Raw genomic sequence first — 15,980 nt, forward strand, 5'->3', positions numbered from 1 at the left:
GATTGGGGACACCAAGAATATAGGAAGGAATGCAGAAAGAAAAGATGAAATTGTGGTCAGGATCGGGGGGAGGGATGAACAGGGCGTGCTTGCCTTGAATCCAGGCTTTGTTGGCGGGTGGGGCATAAAGATCGAACGGGTCTGAAACTACAGAGTGGTGATGGTAACACAGTATCACCAGAGTTACACAACAGTGTTCCCAAATTGCAACAATGATGAAAAAGTTTACTAATCCCAACTTAACCAACAAAAATAGACGAAACCATACAAAAAGTAAAACATCACCAGAAAGGTGGAAACAAACCAAATGCAAAGCAGTTCAGGGGAAAGGAACTCCATGTCCCCTGGGGGCAGACCGAGTTGCCGGCGTCCACGGTGAGCAGACAGGGATGGAGGCGGCAGAGCCGACCGCTCCCCTGGACATGGTGTTTCCGGCAAGGGCTCTGGGTCTCTGTCCAGAGCGGGGGCTCGTTCTTCCTGCAGGGGCGGGTGAGTCATCGTCGGCGTCTGGGTGTTGCGCGGGAGCCAGGGCAGGCTCTCCCTGCCGAGGCGGTGACTCCTCCTCTGCCTCGGGTTCTCCTGCCAAAGCCCGAGCAGGTACAGGTGCACGTGGAGGTGGAGGTTCTGGCTGAGGGGGTGGGACATCAGTGCCTGGGGCTGGGGGTCCTGCAGGCACGGAGATCCGATCTGCCCGGTGTGCTGGCCAGTACCCAGCTGGCCTGGTGTCTCTGCGAGGGCAAGTCTCGGTTCTCCATCTACCCTCGGTGGATCCCTGGGTCCTGCACCTGGAGCCACCACCTCTGTAGGCACAGGTCTGGGAAGTGGAGCCTGGTTCCAGTTGGAGGCCAGTGCTAGAGCTGGGGGAGAAGCAAAGTTTGCCCACAGGCCAGCCTTGGCATGTGCGTATCCCGGGACAGAAAGCTTCCAAGAGATTCCCAAAGAATACCCAGGGTCGGATGTCTTTTGGGACTGAAGTGTGCAAGATGGGGGTGGGGGTGTGAGGCCAGCGCTTGCTGCAGGCCCAGCAGCATCTTTCGGGGACTCGTCCCTGTGTAGCTCAGCACCCCCTCCCCACACACTCCCGTGCACCAGCCCCAGCGTCCTCACCTCTGTGCTCTGGCGTGCTGGGCTCCAGGTCCTCCTGCTGCCTCAGAGGCCGGGGTTCTCGGGACTCTGGGTCGGAGCCGGGTGTGCTGAGCTCCGTGGCAGCCTCAGACTGGGCCGCCGGGTGTATCCTGGGCGGCGTCTCGGCAGCAGGCCTTCCCCGCCTCCGCTTCGCCCCCGGTGGGGCTGATGCCTCCGTGGGCACGCTCACCTGGAGCCTGCACTGGGCCTCACGGGCGGGGGGGTGGTGCTCCGACCCCTCCCTCCGGGAGGTGGACGGGGTGTCCCCGTCCTCGGCCTCATCACGTGGGAAGCTCTGCAACGACAGTGACCGTCAGCCAGCCGTGCTGGGAGTTTTCCGAGCTGGGCCTGGCCAGTGGAGCCGCTGCTTCTGCCTGCTCGAACTTCTCTTCCCAGAAGGGTCAGAGACGTGTGTCTGCTCAGATCCCCACCCGGGAGGAAAGAGACCCACCTGAGGGTGTGAGGTCAGCCTGGGCGGCCGGCGCTGCCCGCACTCTCCCCATCCCAGCCAGCCTGCTCTCCCCTGGGGTGTGGACACAACTTGTCCGCAGGCTTCTGACCCCACATCCGCCTGGGCTTCCTTGAGGGAGACACACCCCGAGAAACCCGCATCCACACACACAGGCAAAGGACCCGGTGTTTCCGGGTGGCATGGGAGAGGTGGCCTGGCCCGGCCTGGGGCTCCCCGTGTTACCTTTCTGTTTCTCCGGGCAGAGGGCCAGAGGCCTCTCGGGGGTGCCCTGAGCCAACGTCGACAGGGTGCCCACGCACACTGCCTGTGAGCTCTCCTGAGGCCCCGGCCTCTGGGCAGGGGCAAACAGCAGAACATCCTGGCAGCAAGAGATCTGGCTGGGGGCTCCTCTCCGCTCTGGAGGCCTGGATACCCGGGTTGCGGGTTCTGTTGGGTTCTGTTGCCGGCAGGTGACATCATTTCCTGGGGTTCGTGCCGAGGTCCCTTCCCCAAAACTTCCCAAGGGAGTCTCTGGGTTTCTGACTGCTCGACCACCCCCCTTAGGCCATGTGCAGGCACAGTGACAGCCACACAGCCCAGCCCACAGCCCTGGGGAGGCCTGGGTGCAGCCAGGGCCTGAGCTCCGAGGACCCCGCTGCTCTCAGACCAGGCTCCTTCTTCTCATAAGTGGTGTGGCCCTGGACAAGCATATGCCCCTCAGGGTTTCCCCAGTCTCTCCATCTGCAGAGTGGGGGTCATTCTCCCATCTGTTTCCTAGGTCTGTCGGCCTACGAGCGGCTCCATGCCTCTCCACCTGGGGCCGATATCACGTGGAGCTTGTGCGCTGAGACTTCAGAAAGAAAGACTCCATCCAGGGCTGACACAGCACAGAATGGGGCAGAACGAGGCCTGGATGCGCCGTGGTACCCAGGAAAAGGCACTGCCCCTCCTGACTGTTTTGAGACCCCGCATCCAAGTTGGAGGCCCGAAAGGAAGACTCGAAGGTCTCCCTCTCTTATAGAAAAGAGTAGCCAACTTTCTGGTCCTCTGTTTCCATTGAGATTCTGTTCAAGTGTCCCAGCTCGGCTTCTGCGGGTGGCTGAGCTTCTAATGGCTCCCTGCGTTCTTGTCTTTTCCTCTCCAAACCTTCCGTCCTTTTCCCCCTTCTGGGGTGGATGGGCACTGTCATTGCTTCTACCTTCGAGACAGATTGATGAAAAGTCTGGACCGTCGACTCCTTTCCTCTCTTTGGTTCCGAGTCTCTCTCTGGCTGTGTCCCTCTCTTTTCCTTTCTCGATTCAGTCTGTGTCTTCCTCTTTCTCTCTCGTGTGTGGATGGATGGATGCTAGGAATGCACATGTATATGATTAGATGAGGGTTATGTTTTAGGGATGGGTTAGAGGGACAGAAAGGCTTTAGGTCGGAGTTGGTCATGGGGGAAGGGTCAAGGGTGGTGGTGGTGTTTCTTGGAATCTGAGTGCTGTGCATTCTTCGTCTCTTTCCATATGAACCCCTTCTCAGATACACCACTTGCAAGGAGTCTCTCATGTTCCGTTTCCTATCTTTTGCATCTGTGAATGCTTAGCTTCTCTGTTGTGAAGAGGTTCCATTGGATGGAAACCCATTGGTGTACTTCGTTTCCCTCTTTCCCTTACTTGAAGAGACCCATTTCTACCTCCGCCCAGCAAATGGCAAGGAGACTCTGATGTTAAGGAGCCTTTGACCTACGCTTCTTTCTAGCTATCTCATGACATCAGTCTTTAGGGTGAGGTTTTTCCCCGATATTGAGGTGGTGTGACATCAAAACCAATAGCGTTCTTCAGATGTAGCTGTCTGGTTTTCCCATGGCCATTTATTGAAGAGGCTTTCCTGTTCGCATTTGGATATTCTCCCCTTCTGTGTCAGAGATGAGTTGACCATGGATGCCGGGGTTTGTTTCTGGACCCTCAACTTTATTCCATCGATCTGGATCTGTGTGTGTTGTTGTATTCCCAATAGCATACTGTCCTGCTGCTGCCGCTGCGGCTAAGTCACTTCAGTCGTGTCTGACTCTGCGCGACCCCATGGCCTGCAGCCTACCAGGCTCCTCCGTCCAGGGCATTTTCCAGGCAAGAGTACTGGCGTGGGTCGCCATCGCCTTCTCCGATACTCTCCTGAGGATCCTAGTTTGGTCGTCTAATTTCCTTTCACACAACCTTGGATGTCCGTATCGGGGCTTTTTCGTCGGATTGTATTGACAATTTAGGCTCTTTTCTGTTTCCGTAACCCCTTTTGCAATTCTTTGTTCGGTGCGACAATGCATTGGCATTTTGGGAGGAATAGCGTCCAAGCTGTGGATTGCCTTGTGGGGCTGTGACATCATTTTCCCAATAGGAATTCTTTCAAGCCCTGAGCACAGCTTCTCTTTCCAGTGATTGGTGTGGGCTTGATCTTCCTTCTTCCATCTCTCGCCGTTTTGTGAGAACAGGTCCTTCCTTCCCTTCTGGGTTAGATGGACTCGTGGGTATCACTTCAGTGAATGACATTGTCAGTGGGGGTGATAATTCCCTTCTCATTGGAAGACTTTGCTGTGAGTATTAGAAATGCAAGTGATTTCTCTTCCCCTTCCTCCCTGTCCATCTCTCAGAGCCACCGGGAAACAGAGGCCTCATCCAGGGTCACACAGGCCTGAGCGAGTGCAACTAGACTGTTGTTTCTTCAGGCCCTCCGTGCTGGACATCATCCGGGATACTCTGTGTGTGTCTTCCTCAGTCTGGTGTCCCTTCAGACCTTTCCCTAGTTTTCACAGGCTTGTTGTGTTGGTGTTCTTTGTCTGTTTGGAGACACATCCTTGAGAAGCTTTGTGTTTCCACTCATTCGTCTCGCGATGTATGACCTGTCTTTTGCTTTTGTAATGAGGTCTTTCCCACAGTAGATATCTTTGATTTTGCAAAGTCCACTGTATTCTCTGGGTTGTTTTGTGGACTGCCTTTTAGTTTTGTGTGTGAAGACTCAAAGCACGTGTCCGGTTTCTGCTCATTGTTCTTCTAGATTTGTGACAAGTTTTCATGGAAACTTTGTCTAGGGATAACTGGAAGTGAACTCGGTGTAAGGTGTCAAGTCTCCATCTCCATTCATGTCATGCCCTGCAGTTTCCAATTCCCTGTTCCTGAGTGGTTTTGGAGACCTTGTGGGAAGTTTGGTTGCATGGGAGTTTGCATTTCCACCTTGAGTAGATTCCCACTGTTCTGCCCTCAGGGACACTGTCAAGGGGGAGTGAGGAGCAGCCTGCACTTCCAGCAGTGACCACACGGTGGGGCGAGTGCTGCTCTCCCCTCTGGGAGCCCCAGGCCACAGGCATCCCAGTGAGGAGCCAGCTCTGTGCTCGGCTGAAAGGAGTTAGACTCTCAGGAGCCTCTGAGCCCTTGCCTTTGGATCACCCAGGGTGGGCATTTACTGTGACAGAAAAAAATTGCCCTGAATTCCATGGACGGAAGAGCCTGGCTGTGTAGAGTTCGTGAGTTGCCGTGAATCAGACACAACTGAGGACACAAAAACTCAATAGACTAAAACACTTTTGGGGGGTGGGGGGAGTGAAAGGGGGTGATGTGGGGTTTTTTTGTCGTATATAATAGCCAAGGGAAATCTAGTTTAAACCTAAATTCACATAGATGGGAAAGGTATAGCTCTCCGTCACCCTATTAAAAAAAAAAAAAAACTACTTAACTTTTCTGAAAGTTTATTTAGTAGCTTCCTTGAGCAGTTCATTGGGAAGCATTTTTTTTTTTTTTCTGTGACATCGGCCTCATTAAAAAGTACGGTTTGCCTTTACTGGATAATTTTGTTCATTGGTTTGTTAGGGAATCTTGGTAATATTTGAGTTTCCTGGGGAGCATGGTCACATGACCTGGCCCTGGCCAATCGGTGCGTTCCACCTCCCTGGCCACTGTGATTGGCTCCGGACTGGGGCAGTGCCCAATCGGGGCCCAGGGCCGGGCCTCACGTTGGAAGCCAGGGGAAGACGAGCTCTCGTCCTGCTGGGGTAGGGGAAGGGGTGGGGCCGGGGGAGGTCAGGCTCCAGCAGTGGGAGGGGCCTGAGGTCCACCTGCGGCAGTTGGTGACCTTCCTGCTCCCCTCAGGGCAGAGCCGCCGGCCTGAGAATGAGGGCGCTGCTGAGCCCAGGGGCTGGGATGGCCCGTTGCTGCTGTGGTCCCAGAGCTCCACCCGAGACCTGACGGAGGCCGTCTGCCCGTGAGTCCTCTCCCGCTTGTCTGTCAGCTTGTTTGAACCATGCTGGGTTTTCTGCCCAGCCGGCTCAGGGGAGTCCCTGGAAATGCAAGGGTGTGGGTTTTGGCAGACTTCAGGGAAGACATGCCAGATGAGCCTGGGAGACTCCAGCTTAATCTGGATTCAGGAGATATCTCTTCGGGCCAGCTAGTAATTGTAGGATAAGCCTAATGAGTCTTCACAGGATGAAGAGAGTAACGTGCCAAGGTAGCAATCGATGTCCTCATTCGAGAGGATGATGAAGCTGGTGCTCAGAGAAGGGGGGAACTTGGCCACAGCAAGGAGGTGTGCACCCAGGCGGAACCCCCAGATCCGGCCATTTGAGCTCAGGGAGGCCACTGGTGTGGCTTGTCCCTGTGGCAGGGGCCGAGGCACGCAGCCCACCCTGATTCCTGCGGGGGCCTGACTTGGGAAGTGCCATCTGGTAGCTTTGAGACTCACCAAACCAAATTGCACTGGAGAGAGGAAGGACACCTTCCTTCATCCACCCCCGACCCCCGCCGGATTCCCACATACCCTGACCCCTTTCTCTGGATTTCGGAGCCATTTCCAGAGTCCCGCTCATATGACCTCATTCGAAGTGCACTGTGGACGAGCTGCCATCTGCAGCTGCTACCACAGCAGCCAAGGGCTTTATCTCCCGAGTACCTCCCTTCCTTTGGAACTTGGGGGCCCTCTACTCCCCACTTGCACACCACAGACCTTTGCTGAGGATTGTGGGGACCCTCACTCAGTTTGCAGCACGTTGTAGCCATCCCTGTCCTCTCAATACCTCCCTTGCAACTCAGCTTGTGAGCTCCTTTGGAGCAGCGTGGCCCACCTGGCTGCAACGGCAGAGACACAGCTGACAGTGAAACAACAGCTTCGATCTGAAAGCCGGAAAGCTCTGTCAAAAGGGACCTCCCTCTTCACACCGTAGAGGCTGTAGGAGCCGCAGGGTTTGGGAACCAGTGCTGGGGCCAAAATGACTCCACAGCTGTTTTCCTTCCTGGGGAGGGTTCTGGCTCGAGTGGGAATGGCTCAAGTCTCCTAAGGTTCTGAAAGCCCACTGTGTGCAGATTCACGGTACACAGAGAGGAGAAGGTGGAGTCCTGCCTTGGAGGTGGTCACAGCTCACGGATGAGCCAGGCAGGCAGGCAGGCAGGCAGGGCATGAGAACACCTGAGCTGCCTTCATGAGTGAATGGTGTGGGGGCAGAGGAAGAGAAGCCGGTCTGCTCCCTCATGTGGTGCCCAGGGCAGGTTGTCCCCAGAGGAAACCCTTACGACGGTGAGGACTCTCACTGCTGTTTCCCAAGGGGTTCCGTCGGTGCGTGTCTTCCCCGGAGCGGTCAGGCCGTCTCTAAAGTACACTGGCCATGGGCATTGCCTCTCCTTGGAACTTCCCATGTGTTTCTCTTTTGTATGGAACAGTGATTTTTCTAGAGGGATTCTGGGCCACAAGGTTGTTGGGTCATTTGCTAGCCTTCTGTCGTGAAGAACGCTTTCCTGGGCGTTGGGGTGGTTTGTTGTTCCAGCTCCCTTTCTTGGCTTCTTTTGGGAGCTGGTGCAACAAGAGGAGCTCAGCCTCTGCCTTCTGGCTGAGATGTCACCCTTCAAACAGCAATGCCTGCCTGGAGATAATGATGGCATTTGCCAAAAGGGCTTCGTTTGGCACATGATATCTTGAAAGGACGTACACCGTCCTTTCAGCTATCAAAGGCTAGTTCAAATGACATAAAAATGAGAACTCTCCAATGGAGTCTTACAGTAGGTGGAGAGTCCGCAAAAAACTCCTTCAGTCATTTCACTGAGAGTCATTGATTGGGGACACCAAGAATATAGGAAGGAATGCAGAAAGAAAAGATGAAATTGTGGTCAGGATCGGGGGGAGGGATGAACAGGGCGTGCTTGCCTTGAATCCAGGCTTTGTTGGCGGGTGGGGCATAAAGATCGAACGGGTCTGAAACTACAGAGTGGTGATGGTAACACAGTATCACCAGAGTTACACAACAGTGTTCCCAAATTGCAACAATGATGAAAAAGTTTACTAATCCCAACTTAACCAACAAAAATAGACGAAACCATACAAAAAGTAAAACATCACCAGAAAGGTGGAAACAAACCAAATGCAAAGCAGTTCAGGGGAAAGGAACTCCATGTCCCCTGGGGGCAGACCGAGTTGCCGGCGTCCACGGTGAGCAGACAGGGATGGAGGCGGCAGAGCCGACCGCTCCCCTGGACATGGTGTTTCCGGCAAGGGCTCTGGGTCTCTGTCCAGAGCGGGGGCTCGTTCTTCCTGCAGGGGCGGGTGAGTCATCGTCGGCGTCTGGGTGTTGCGCGGGAGCCAGGGCAGGCTCTCCCTGCCGAGGCGGTGACTCCTCCTCTGCCTCGGGTTCTCCTGCCAAAGCCCGAGCAGGTACAGGTGCACGTGGAGGTGGAGGTTCTGGCTGAGGGGGTGGGACATCAGTGCCTGGGGCTGGGGGTCCTGCAGGCACGGAGATCCGATCTGCCCGGTGTGCTGGCCAGTACCCAGCTGGCCTGGTGTCTCTGCGAGGGCAAGTCTCGGTTCTCCATCTACCCTCGGTGGATCCCTGGGTCCTGCACCTGGAGCCACCACCTCTGTAGGCACAGGTCTGGGAAGTGGAGCCTGGTTCCAGTTGGAGGCCAGTGCTAGAGCTGGGGGAGAAGCAAAGTTTGCCCACAGGCCAGCCTTGGCATGTGCGTATCCCGGGACAGAAAGCTTCCAAGAGATTCCCAAAGAATACCCAGGGTCGGATGTCTTTTGGGACTGAAGTGTGCAAGATGGGGGTGGGGGTGTGAGGCCAGCGCTTGCTGCAGGCCCAGCAGCATCTTTCGGGGACTCGTCCCTGTGTAGCTCAGCACCCCCTCCCCACACACTCCCGTGCACCAGCCCCAGCGTCCTCACCTCTGTGCTCTGGCGTGCTGGGCTCCAGGTCCTCCTGCTGCCTCAGAGGCCGGGGTTCTCGGGACTCTGGGTCGGAGCCGGGTGTGCTGAGCTCCGTGGCAGCCTCAGACTGGGCCGCCGGGTGTATCCTGGGCGGCGTCTCGGCAGCAGGCCTTCCCCGCCTCCGCTTCGCCCCCGGTGGGGCTGATGCCTCCGTGGGCACGCTCACCTGGAGCCTGCACTGGGCCTCACGGGCGGGGGGGTGGTGCTCCGACCCCTCCCTCCGGGAGGTGGACGGGGTGTCCCCGTCCTCGGCCTCATCACGTGGGAAGCTCTGCAACGACAGTGACCGTCAGCCAGCCGTGCTGGGAGTTTTCCGAGCTGGGCCTGGCCAGTGGAGCCGCTGCTTCTGCCTGCTCGAACTTCTCTTCCCAGAAGGGTCAGAGACGTGTGTCTGCTCAGATCCCCACCCGGGAGGAAAGAGACCCACCTGAGGGTGTGAGGTCAGCCTGGGCGGCCGGCGCTGCCCGCACTCTCCCCATCCCAGCCAGCCTGCTCTCCCCTGGGGTGTGGACACAACTTGTCCGCAGGCTTCTGACCCCACATCCGCCTGGGCTTCCTTGAGGGAGACACACCCCGAGAAACCCGCATCCACACACACAGGCAAAGGACCCGGTGTTTCCGGGTGGCATGGGAGAGGTGGCCTGGCCCGGCCTGGGGCTCCCCGTGTTACCTTTCTGTTTCTCCGGGCAGAGGGCCAGAGGCCTCTCGGGGGTGCCCTGAGCCAACGTCGACAGGGTGCCCACGCACACTGCCTGTGAGCTCTCCTGAGGCCCCGGCCTCTGGGCAGGGGCAAACAGCAGAACATCCTGGCAGCAAGAGATCTGGCTGGGGGCTCCTCTCCGCTCTGGAGGCCTGGATACCCGGGTTGCGGGTTCTGTTGGGTTCTGTTGCCGGCAGGTGACATCATTTCCTGGGGTTCGTGCCGAGGTCCCTTCCCCAAAACTTCCCAAGGGAGTCTCTGGGTTTCTGACTGCTCGACCACCCCCCTTAGGCCATGTGCAGGCACAGTGACAGCCACACAGCCCAGCCCACAGCCCTGGGGAGGCCTGGGTGCAGCCAGGGCCTGAGCTCCGAGGACCCCGCTGCTCTCAGACCAGGCTCCTTCTTCTCATAAGTGGTGTGGCCCTGGACAAGCATATGCCCCTCAGGGTTTCCCCAGTCTCTCCATCTGCAGAGTGGGGGTCATTCTCCCATCTGTTTCCTAGGTCTGTCGGCCTACGAGCGGCTCCATGCCTCTCCACCTGGGGCCGATATCACGTGGAGCTTGTGCGCTGAGACTTCAGAAAGAAAGACTCCATCCAGGGCTGACACAGCACAGAATGGGGCAGAACGAGGCCTGGATGCGCCGTGGTACCCAGGAAAAGGCACTGCCCCTCCTGACTGTTTTGAGACCCCGCATCCAAGTTGGAGGCCCGAAAGGAAGACTCGAAGGTCTCCCTCTCTTATAGAAAAGAGTAGCCAACTTTCTGGTCCTCTGTTTCCATTGAGATTCTGTTCAAGTGTCCCAGCTCGGCTTCTGCGGGTGGCTGAGCTTCTAATGGCTCCCTGCGTTCTTGTCTTTTCCTCTCCAAACCTTCCGTCCTTTTCCCCCTTCTGGGGTGGATGGGCACTGTCATTGCTTCTACCTTCGAGACAGATTGATGAAAAGTCTGGACCGTCGACTCCTTTCCTCTCTTTGGTTCCGAGTCTCTCTCTGGCTGTGTCCCTCTCTTTTCCTTTCTCGATTCAGTCTGTGTCTTCCTCTTTCTCTCTCGTGTGTGGATGGATGGATGCTAGGAATGCACATGTATATGATTAGATGAGGGTTATGTTTTAGGGATGGGTTAGAGGGACAGAAAGGCTTTAGGTCGGAGTTGGTCATGGGGGAAGGGTCAAGGGTGGTGGTGGTGTTTCTTGGAATCTGAGTGCTGTGCATTCTTCGTCTCTTTCCATATGAACCCCTTCTCAGATACACCACTTGCAAGGAGTCTCTCATGTTCCGTTTCCTATCTTTTGCATCTGTGAATGCTTAGCTTCTCTGTTGTGAAGAGGTTCCATTGGATGGAAACCCATTGGTGTACTTCGTTTCCCTCTTTCCCTTACTTGAAGAGACCCATTTCTACCTCCGCCCAGCAAATGGCAAGGAGACTCTGATGTTAAGGAGCCTTTGACCTACGCTTCTTTCTAGCTATCTCATGACATCAGTCTTTAGGGTGAGGTTTTTCCCCGATATTGAGGTGGTGTGACATCAAAACCAATAGCGTTCTTCAGATGTAGCTGTCTGGTTTTCCCATGGCCATTTATTGAAGAGGCTTTCTTGTTCGCATTTGGATATTCTCCCCTTCTGTGTCAGAGATGAGTTGACCATGGATGCCGGGGTTTGTTTCTGGACCCTCAACTTTATTCCATCGATCTGGATCTGTGTGTGTTGTTGTATTCCCAATAGCATACTGTCCTGCTGCTGCCGCTGCGGCTAAGTCACTTCAGTCGTGTCTGACTCTGCGCGACCCCATGGCCTGCAGCCTACCAGGCTCCTCCGTCCAGGGCATTTTCCAGGCAAGAGTACTGGCGTGGGTCGCCATCGCCTTCTCCGATACTCTCCTGAGGATCCTAGTTTGGTCGTCTAATTTCCTTTCACACAACCTTGGATGTCCGTATCGGGGCTTTTTCGTCGGATTGTATTGACAATTTAGGCTCTTTTCTGTTTCCGTAACCCCTTTTGCAATTCTTTGTTCGGTGCGACAATGCATTGGCATTTTGGGAGGAATAGCGTCCAAGCTGTGGATTGCCTTGTGGGGCTGTGACATCATTTTCCCAATAGGAATTCTTTCAAGCCCTGAGCACAGCTTCTCTTTCCAGTGATTGGTGTGGGCTTGATCTTCCTTCTTCCATCTCTCGCCGTTTTGTGAGAACAGGTCCTTCCTTCCCTTCTGGGTTAGATGGACTCGTGGGTATCACTTCAGTGAATGGCATTGTCAGTGGGGGTGATAATTCCCTTCTCATTGGAAGACTTTGCTGTGAGTATTAGAAATGCAAGTGATTTCTCTTCCCCTTCCTCCCTGTCCATCTCTCAGAGCCACCGGGAAACAGAGGCCTCATCCAGGGTCACACAGGCCTGAGGGAGTGCAACTAGACTGTTGTTTCTTCAGGCCCTCCGTGCTGGACATCATCCGGGATACTCTGTGTGTGTCTTCCTCAGTCTGGTGTCCCTTCAGACCTTTCCCTAGTTTTCACAGGCTTGTTGTGTTGGTGTTCTTTGTCTGTTTGGAGACACATCCTTGAGAAGCTTTGTGTTTCCACTCATTCGTCTCGCGATGTATGACCTGTCTTTTGCTTTTGTAATGAGGTCTTTCCCACAGTAGATATCTTTGATTTTGCAAAGTCCACTGTATTCTCTGGGTTGTTTTGTGGACTGCCTTTTAGTTTTGTGTGTGAAGACTCAAAGCACGTGTCCGGTTTCTGCTCATTGTTCTTCTAGATTTGTGACAAGTTTTCATGGAAACTTTGTCTAGGGATAACTGGAAGTGAACTCGGTGTAAGGTGTCAAGTCTCCATCTCCATTCATGTCATGCCCTGCAGTTTCCAATTCCCTGTTCCTGAGTGGTTTTGGAGACCTTGTGGGAAGTTTGGTTGCATGGGAGTTTGCATTTCCACCTTGAGTAGATTCCCACTGTTCTGCCCTCAGGGACACTGTCAAGGGGGAGTGAGGAGCAGCCTGCACTTCCAGCAGTGACCACACGGTGGGGCGAGTGCTGCTCTCCCCTCTGGGAGCCCCAGGCCACAGGCATCCCAGTGAGGAGCCAGCTCTGTGCTCGGCTGAAAGGAGTTAGACTCTCAGGAGCCTCTGAGCCCTTGCCTTTGGATCACCCAGGGTGGGCATTTACTGTGACAGAAAAAAATTGCCCTGAATTCCATGGACGGAAGAGCCTGGCTGTGTAGAGTTCGTGAGTTGCCGTGAATCAGACACAACTGAGGACACAAAAACTCAATAGACTAAAACACTTTTGGGGGGTGGGGGGAGTGAAAGGGGGTGATGTGGGGTTTTTTTGTCGTATATAATAGCCAAGGGAAATCTAGTTTAAACCTAAATTCACATAGATGGGAAAGGTATAGCTCTCCGTCACCCTATTAAAAAAAAAAAAAAACTACTTAACTTTTCTGAAAGTTTATTTAGTAGCTTCCTTGAGCAGTTCATTGGGAAGCATTTTTTTTTTTTTTTCTGTGACATCGGCCTCATTAAAAAGTACGGTTTGCCTTTACTGGATAATTTTGTTCATTGGTTTGTTAGGGAATCTTGGTAATATTTGAGTTTCCTGGGGAGCATGGTCACATGACCTGGCCCTGGCCAATCGGTGCGTTCCACCTCCCTGGCCACTGTGATTGGCTCCGGACTGGGGCAGTGCCCAATCGGGGCCCAGGGCCGGGCCTCACGTTGGAAGCCAGGGGAAGACGAGCTCTCGTCCTGCTGGGGTAGGGGAAGGGGTGGGGCCGGGGGAGGTCAGGCTCCAGCAGTGGGAGGGGCCTGAGGTCCACCTGCGGCAGTTGGTGACCTTCCTGCTCCCCTCAGGGCAGAGCCGCCGGCCTGAGAATGAGGGCGCTGCTGAGCCCAGGGGCTGGGATGGCCCGTTGCTGCTGTGGTCCCAGAGCTCCACCCGAGACCTGACGGAGGCCGTCTGCCCGTGAGTCCTCTCCCGCTTGTCTGTCAGCTTGTTTGAACCATGCTGGGTTTTCTGCCCAGCCGGCTCAGGGGAGTCCCTGGAAATGCAAGGGTGTGGGTTTTGGCAGACTTCAGGGAAGACATGCCAGATGAGCCTGGGAGACTCCAGCTTAATCTGGATTCAGGAGATATCTCTTCGGGCCAGCTAGTAATTGTAGGATAAGCCTAATGAGTCTTCACAGGATGAAGAGAGTAACGTGCCAAGGTAGCAATCGATGTCCTCATTCGAGAGGATGATGAAGCTGGTGCTCAGAGAAGGGGGGAACTTGGCCACAGCAAGGAGGTGTGCACCCAGGCGGAACCCCCAGATCCGGCCATTTGAGCTCAGGGAGGCCACTGGTGTGGCTTGTCCCTGTGGCAGGGGCCGAGGCACGCAGCCCACCCTGATTCCTGCGGGGGCCTGACTTGGGAAGTGCCATCTGGTAGCTTTGAGACTCACCAAACCAAATTGCACTGGAGAGAGGAAGGACACCTTCCTTCATCCACCCCCGACCCCCGCCAGATTCCCACATACCCTGACCCCTTTCTCTGGATTTCGGAGCCATTTCCAGAGTCCCGCTCATATGACCTCATTCGAAGTGCACTGTGGACGAGCTGCCATCTGCAGCTGCTACCACAGCAGCCAAGGGCTTTATCTCCCGAGTACCTCCCTTCCTTTGGAACTTGGGGGCCCTCTACTCCCCACTTGCACACCACAGACCTTTGCTGAGGATTGTGGGGACCCTCACTCAGTTTGCAGCACGTTGTAGCCATCCCTGTCCTCTCAATACCTCCCTTGCAACTCAGCTTGTGAGCTCCTTTGGAGCAGCGTGGCCCACCTGGCTGCAACGGCAGAGACACAGCTGACAGTGAAACAACAGCTTCGATCTGACAGCCGGAAAGCTCTGTCAAAAGGGACCTCCCTCTTCACACCGTAGAGGCTGTAGGAGCCGCCAGGGTTTGGGAACCAGTGCTGGGGCCAAAATGACTCCACAGCTGTTTTCCTTCCTGGGGAGGGTTCTGGCTCGAGTGGGAATGGCTCAAGTCTCCTAAGGTTCTGAAAGCCCACTGTGTGCAGATTCACGGTACACAGAGAGGAGAAGGTGGAGTCCTGCCTTGGAGGTGGTCACAGCTCACGGATGAGCCAGGCAGGCAGGCAGGCAGGCAGGGCATGAGAACACCTGAGCTGCCTTCATGAGTGAATGGTGTGGGGGCAGAGGAAGAGAAGCCGGTCTGCTCCCTCATGTGGTGCCCAGGGCAGGTTGTCCCCAGAGGAAACCCTTACGACGGTGAGGACTCTCACTGCTGTTTCCCAAGGGGTTCCGTCGGTGCGTGTCTTCCCCGGAGCGGTCAGGCCGTCTCTAAAGTACACTGGCCATGGGCATTGCCTCTCCTTGGAACTTCCCATGTGTTTCTCTTTTGTATGGAACAGTGATTTTTCTAGAGGGGTTCTGGGCCACAAGGTTGTTGGGTCATTTGCTAGCCTTCTGTCGTGAAGAACGCTTTCCTGGGCGTTGGGGTGGTTTGTTGTTCCAGCTCCCTTTCTTGGCTTCTTTTGGGAGCTGGTGCAACAAGAGGAGCTCAGCCTCTGCCTTCTGGCTGAGATGTCACCCTTCAAACAGCAATGCCTGCCTGGAGATAATGATGGCATTTGCCAAAAGGGCTTCGTTTGGCACATGATATCTTGAAAGGACGTACACCGTCCTTTCAGCTATCAAAGGCTAGTTCAAATGACATAAAAATGAGAACTCTCCAATGGAGTCTTACAGTAGGTGGAGAGTCCGAAAAAAACTCCTTCAGTCATCTCACTGAGAGTCATTGATTGGGGACACCAAGAATATAGGAAGGAATGCAGAAAGAAAAGATGAAATTGTGGTCAGGATCGGGGGGAGGGATGAACAGGGCGTGCTTGCCTTGAATCCAGGCTTTGTTGGCGGGTGGGGCATAAAGATCGAACGGGTCTGAAACTACAGAGTGGTGATGGTAACACAGTATCACCAGAGTTACACAACAGTGTTCCCAAATTGCAACAATGATGAAAAAGTTTACTAATCCCAACTTAACCAACAAAAATAGACGAAACCATACAAAAAGTAAAACATCACCAGAAAGGTGGAAACAAACCAAATGCAAAGCAGTTCAGGGGAAAGGAACTCCATGTCCCCTGGGGGCAGACCGAGTTGCCGGCGTCCACGGTGAGCAGACAGGGATGGAGGCGGCAGAGCCGACCGCTCCCCTGGACATGGTGTTTCCGGCAAGGGCTCTGGGTCTCTGTCCAGAGCGGGGGCTCGTTCTTCCTGCAGGGGCGGGTGAGTCATCGTCGGCGTCTGGGTGTTGTGCGGGAGCCAGGGCAGGCTCTCCCTGCCGAGGCGGTGACTCCTCCTCTGCCTCGGGTTCTCCTGCCAAAGCCCGAGCAGGTACAGGTGCACGTGGAGGTGGAGGTTCTGGCTGAGGGGGTGGGACATCAGTGCCTGGGGCTGGGGGTCCTGCAGGCACGGAGATCCGATCTGCCCG

General features: G+C 55.2%; 2 protein-coding genes and 1 long non-coding RNA gene across 3 annotated transcripts in view; 1 reads left to right on the forward strand and 2 right to left on the reverse strand.

Annotated features, from left to right (window-relative positions):
- Positions 1 to 15,980, forward strand: part of LOC145529707 (uncharacterized) — a 1,704,434-nt gene that overhangs the window by 888,473 nt on the left and 799,981 nt on the right. The window contains exons 114-115 of the long non-coding RNA XR_014071296.1: positions 5,695 to 5,806; positions 13,338 to 13,449. This is a non-coding gene — a long non-coding RNA (uncharacterized LOC145529707). The remainder of the gene's footprint in view (positions 1 to 5,694; positions 5,807 to 13,337; positions 13,450 to 15,980) is intronic.
- LOC145529646 (uncharacterized) lies at positions 197 to 2,012 on the reverse strand. Its single transcript, XM_081550244.1, has 3 exons — positions 1,820 to 2,012; positions 1,108 to 1,420; positions 197 to 857 (listed from the first exon to the last, which is right to left on the reverse strand). The coding sequence occupies exons 1-3, from the start codon at positions 1,952 to 1,954 to the stop codon at positions 229 to 231; spliced, it is 1,077 nt and encodes a 358-aa protein (XP_081406370.1). The 5' UTR covers positions 1,955 to 2,012; the 3' UTR covers positions 197 to 228.
- LOC145529569 (uncharacterized) lies at positions 7,850 to 12,912 on the reverse strand. Its single transcript, XM_081550154.1, has 3 exons — positions 9,462 to 12,912; positions 8,750 to 9,062; positions 7,850 to 8,499 (listed from the first exon to the last, which is right to left on the reverse strand). The coding sequence occupies exons 1-3, from the start codon at positions 9,696 to 9,698 to the stop codon at positions 7,871 to 7,873; spliced, it is 1,179 nt and encodes a 392-aa protein (XP_081406280.1). The 5' UTR covers positions 9,699 to 12,912; the 3' UTR covers positions 7,850 to 7,870.

Source organism: Giraffa tippelskirchi, chromosome 12 (genome assembly GCF_054371585.1).
Source record: "Giraffa tippelskirchi isolate mGirTip1 chromosome 12, T2T-mGirTip1v1.2.pri, whole genome shotgun sequence".
Classification (NCBI taxonomy): Eukaryota; Metazoa; Chordata; class Mammalia; order Artiodactyla; family Giraffidae; genus Giraffa; species Giraffa tippelskirchi.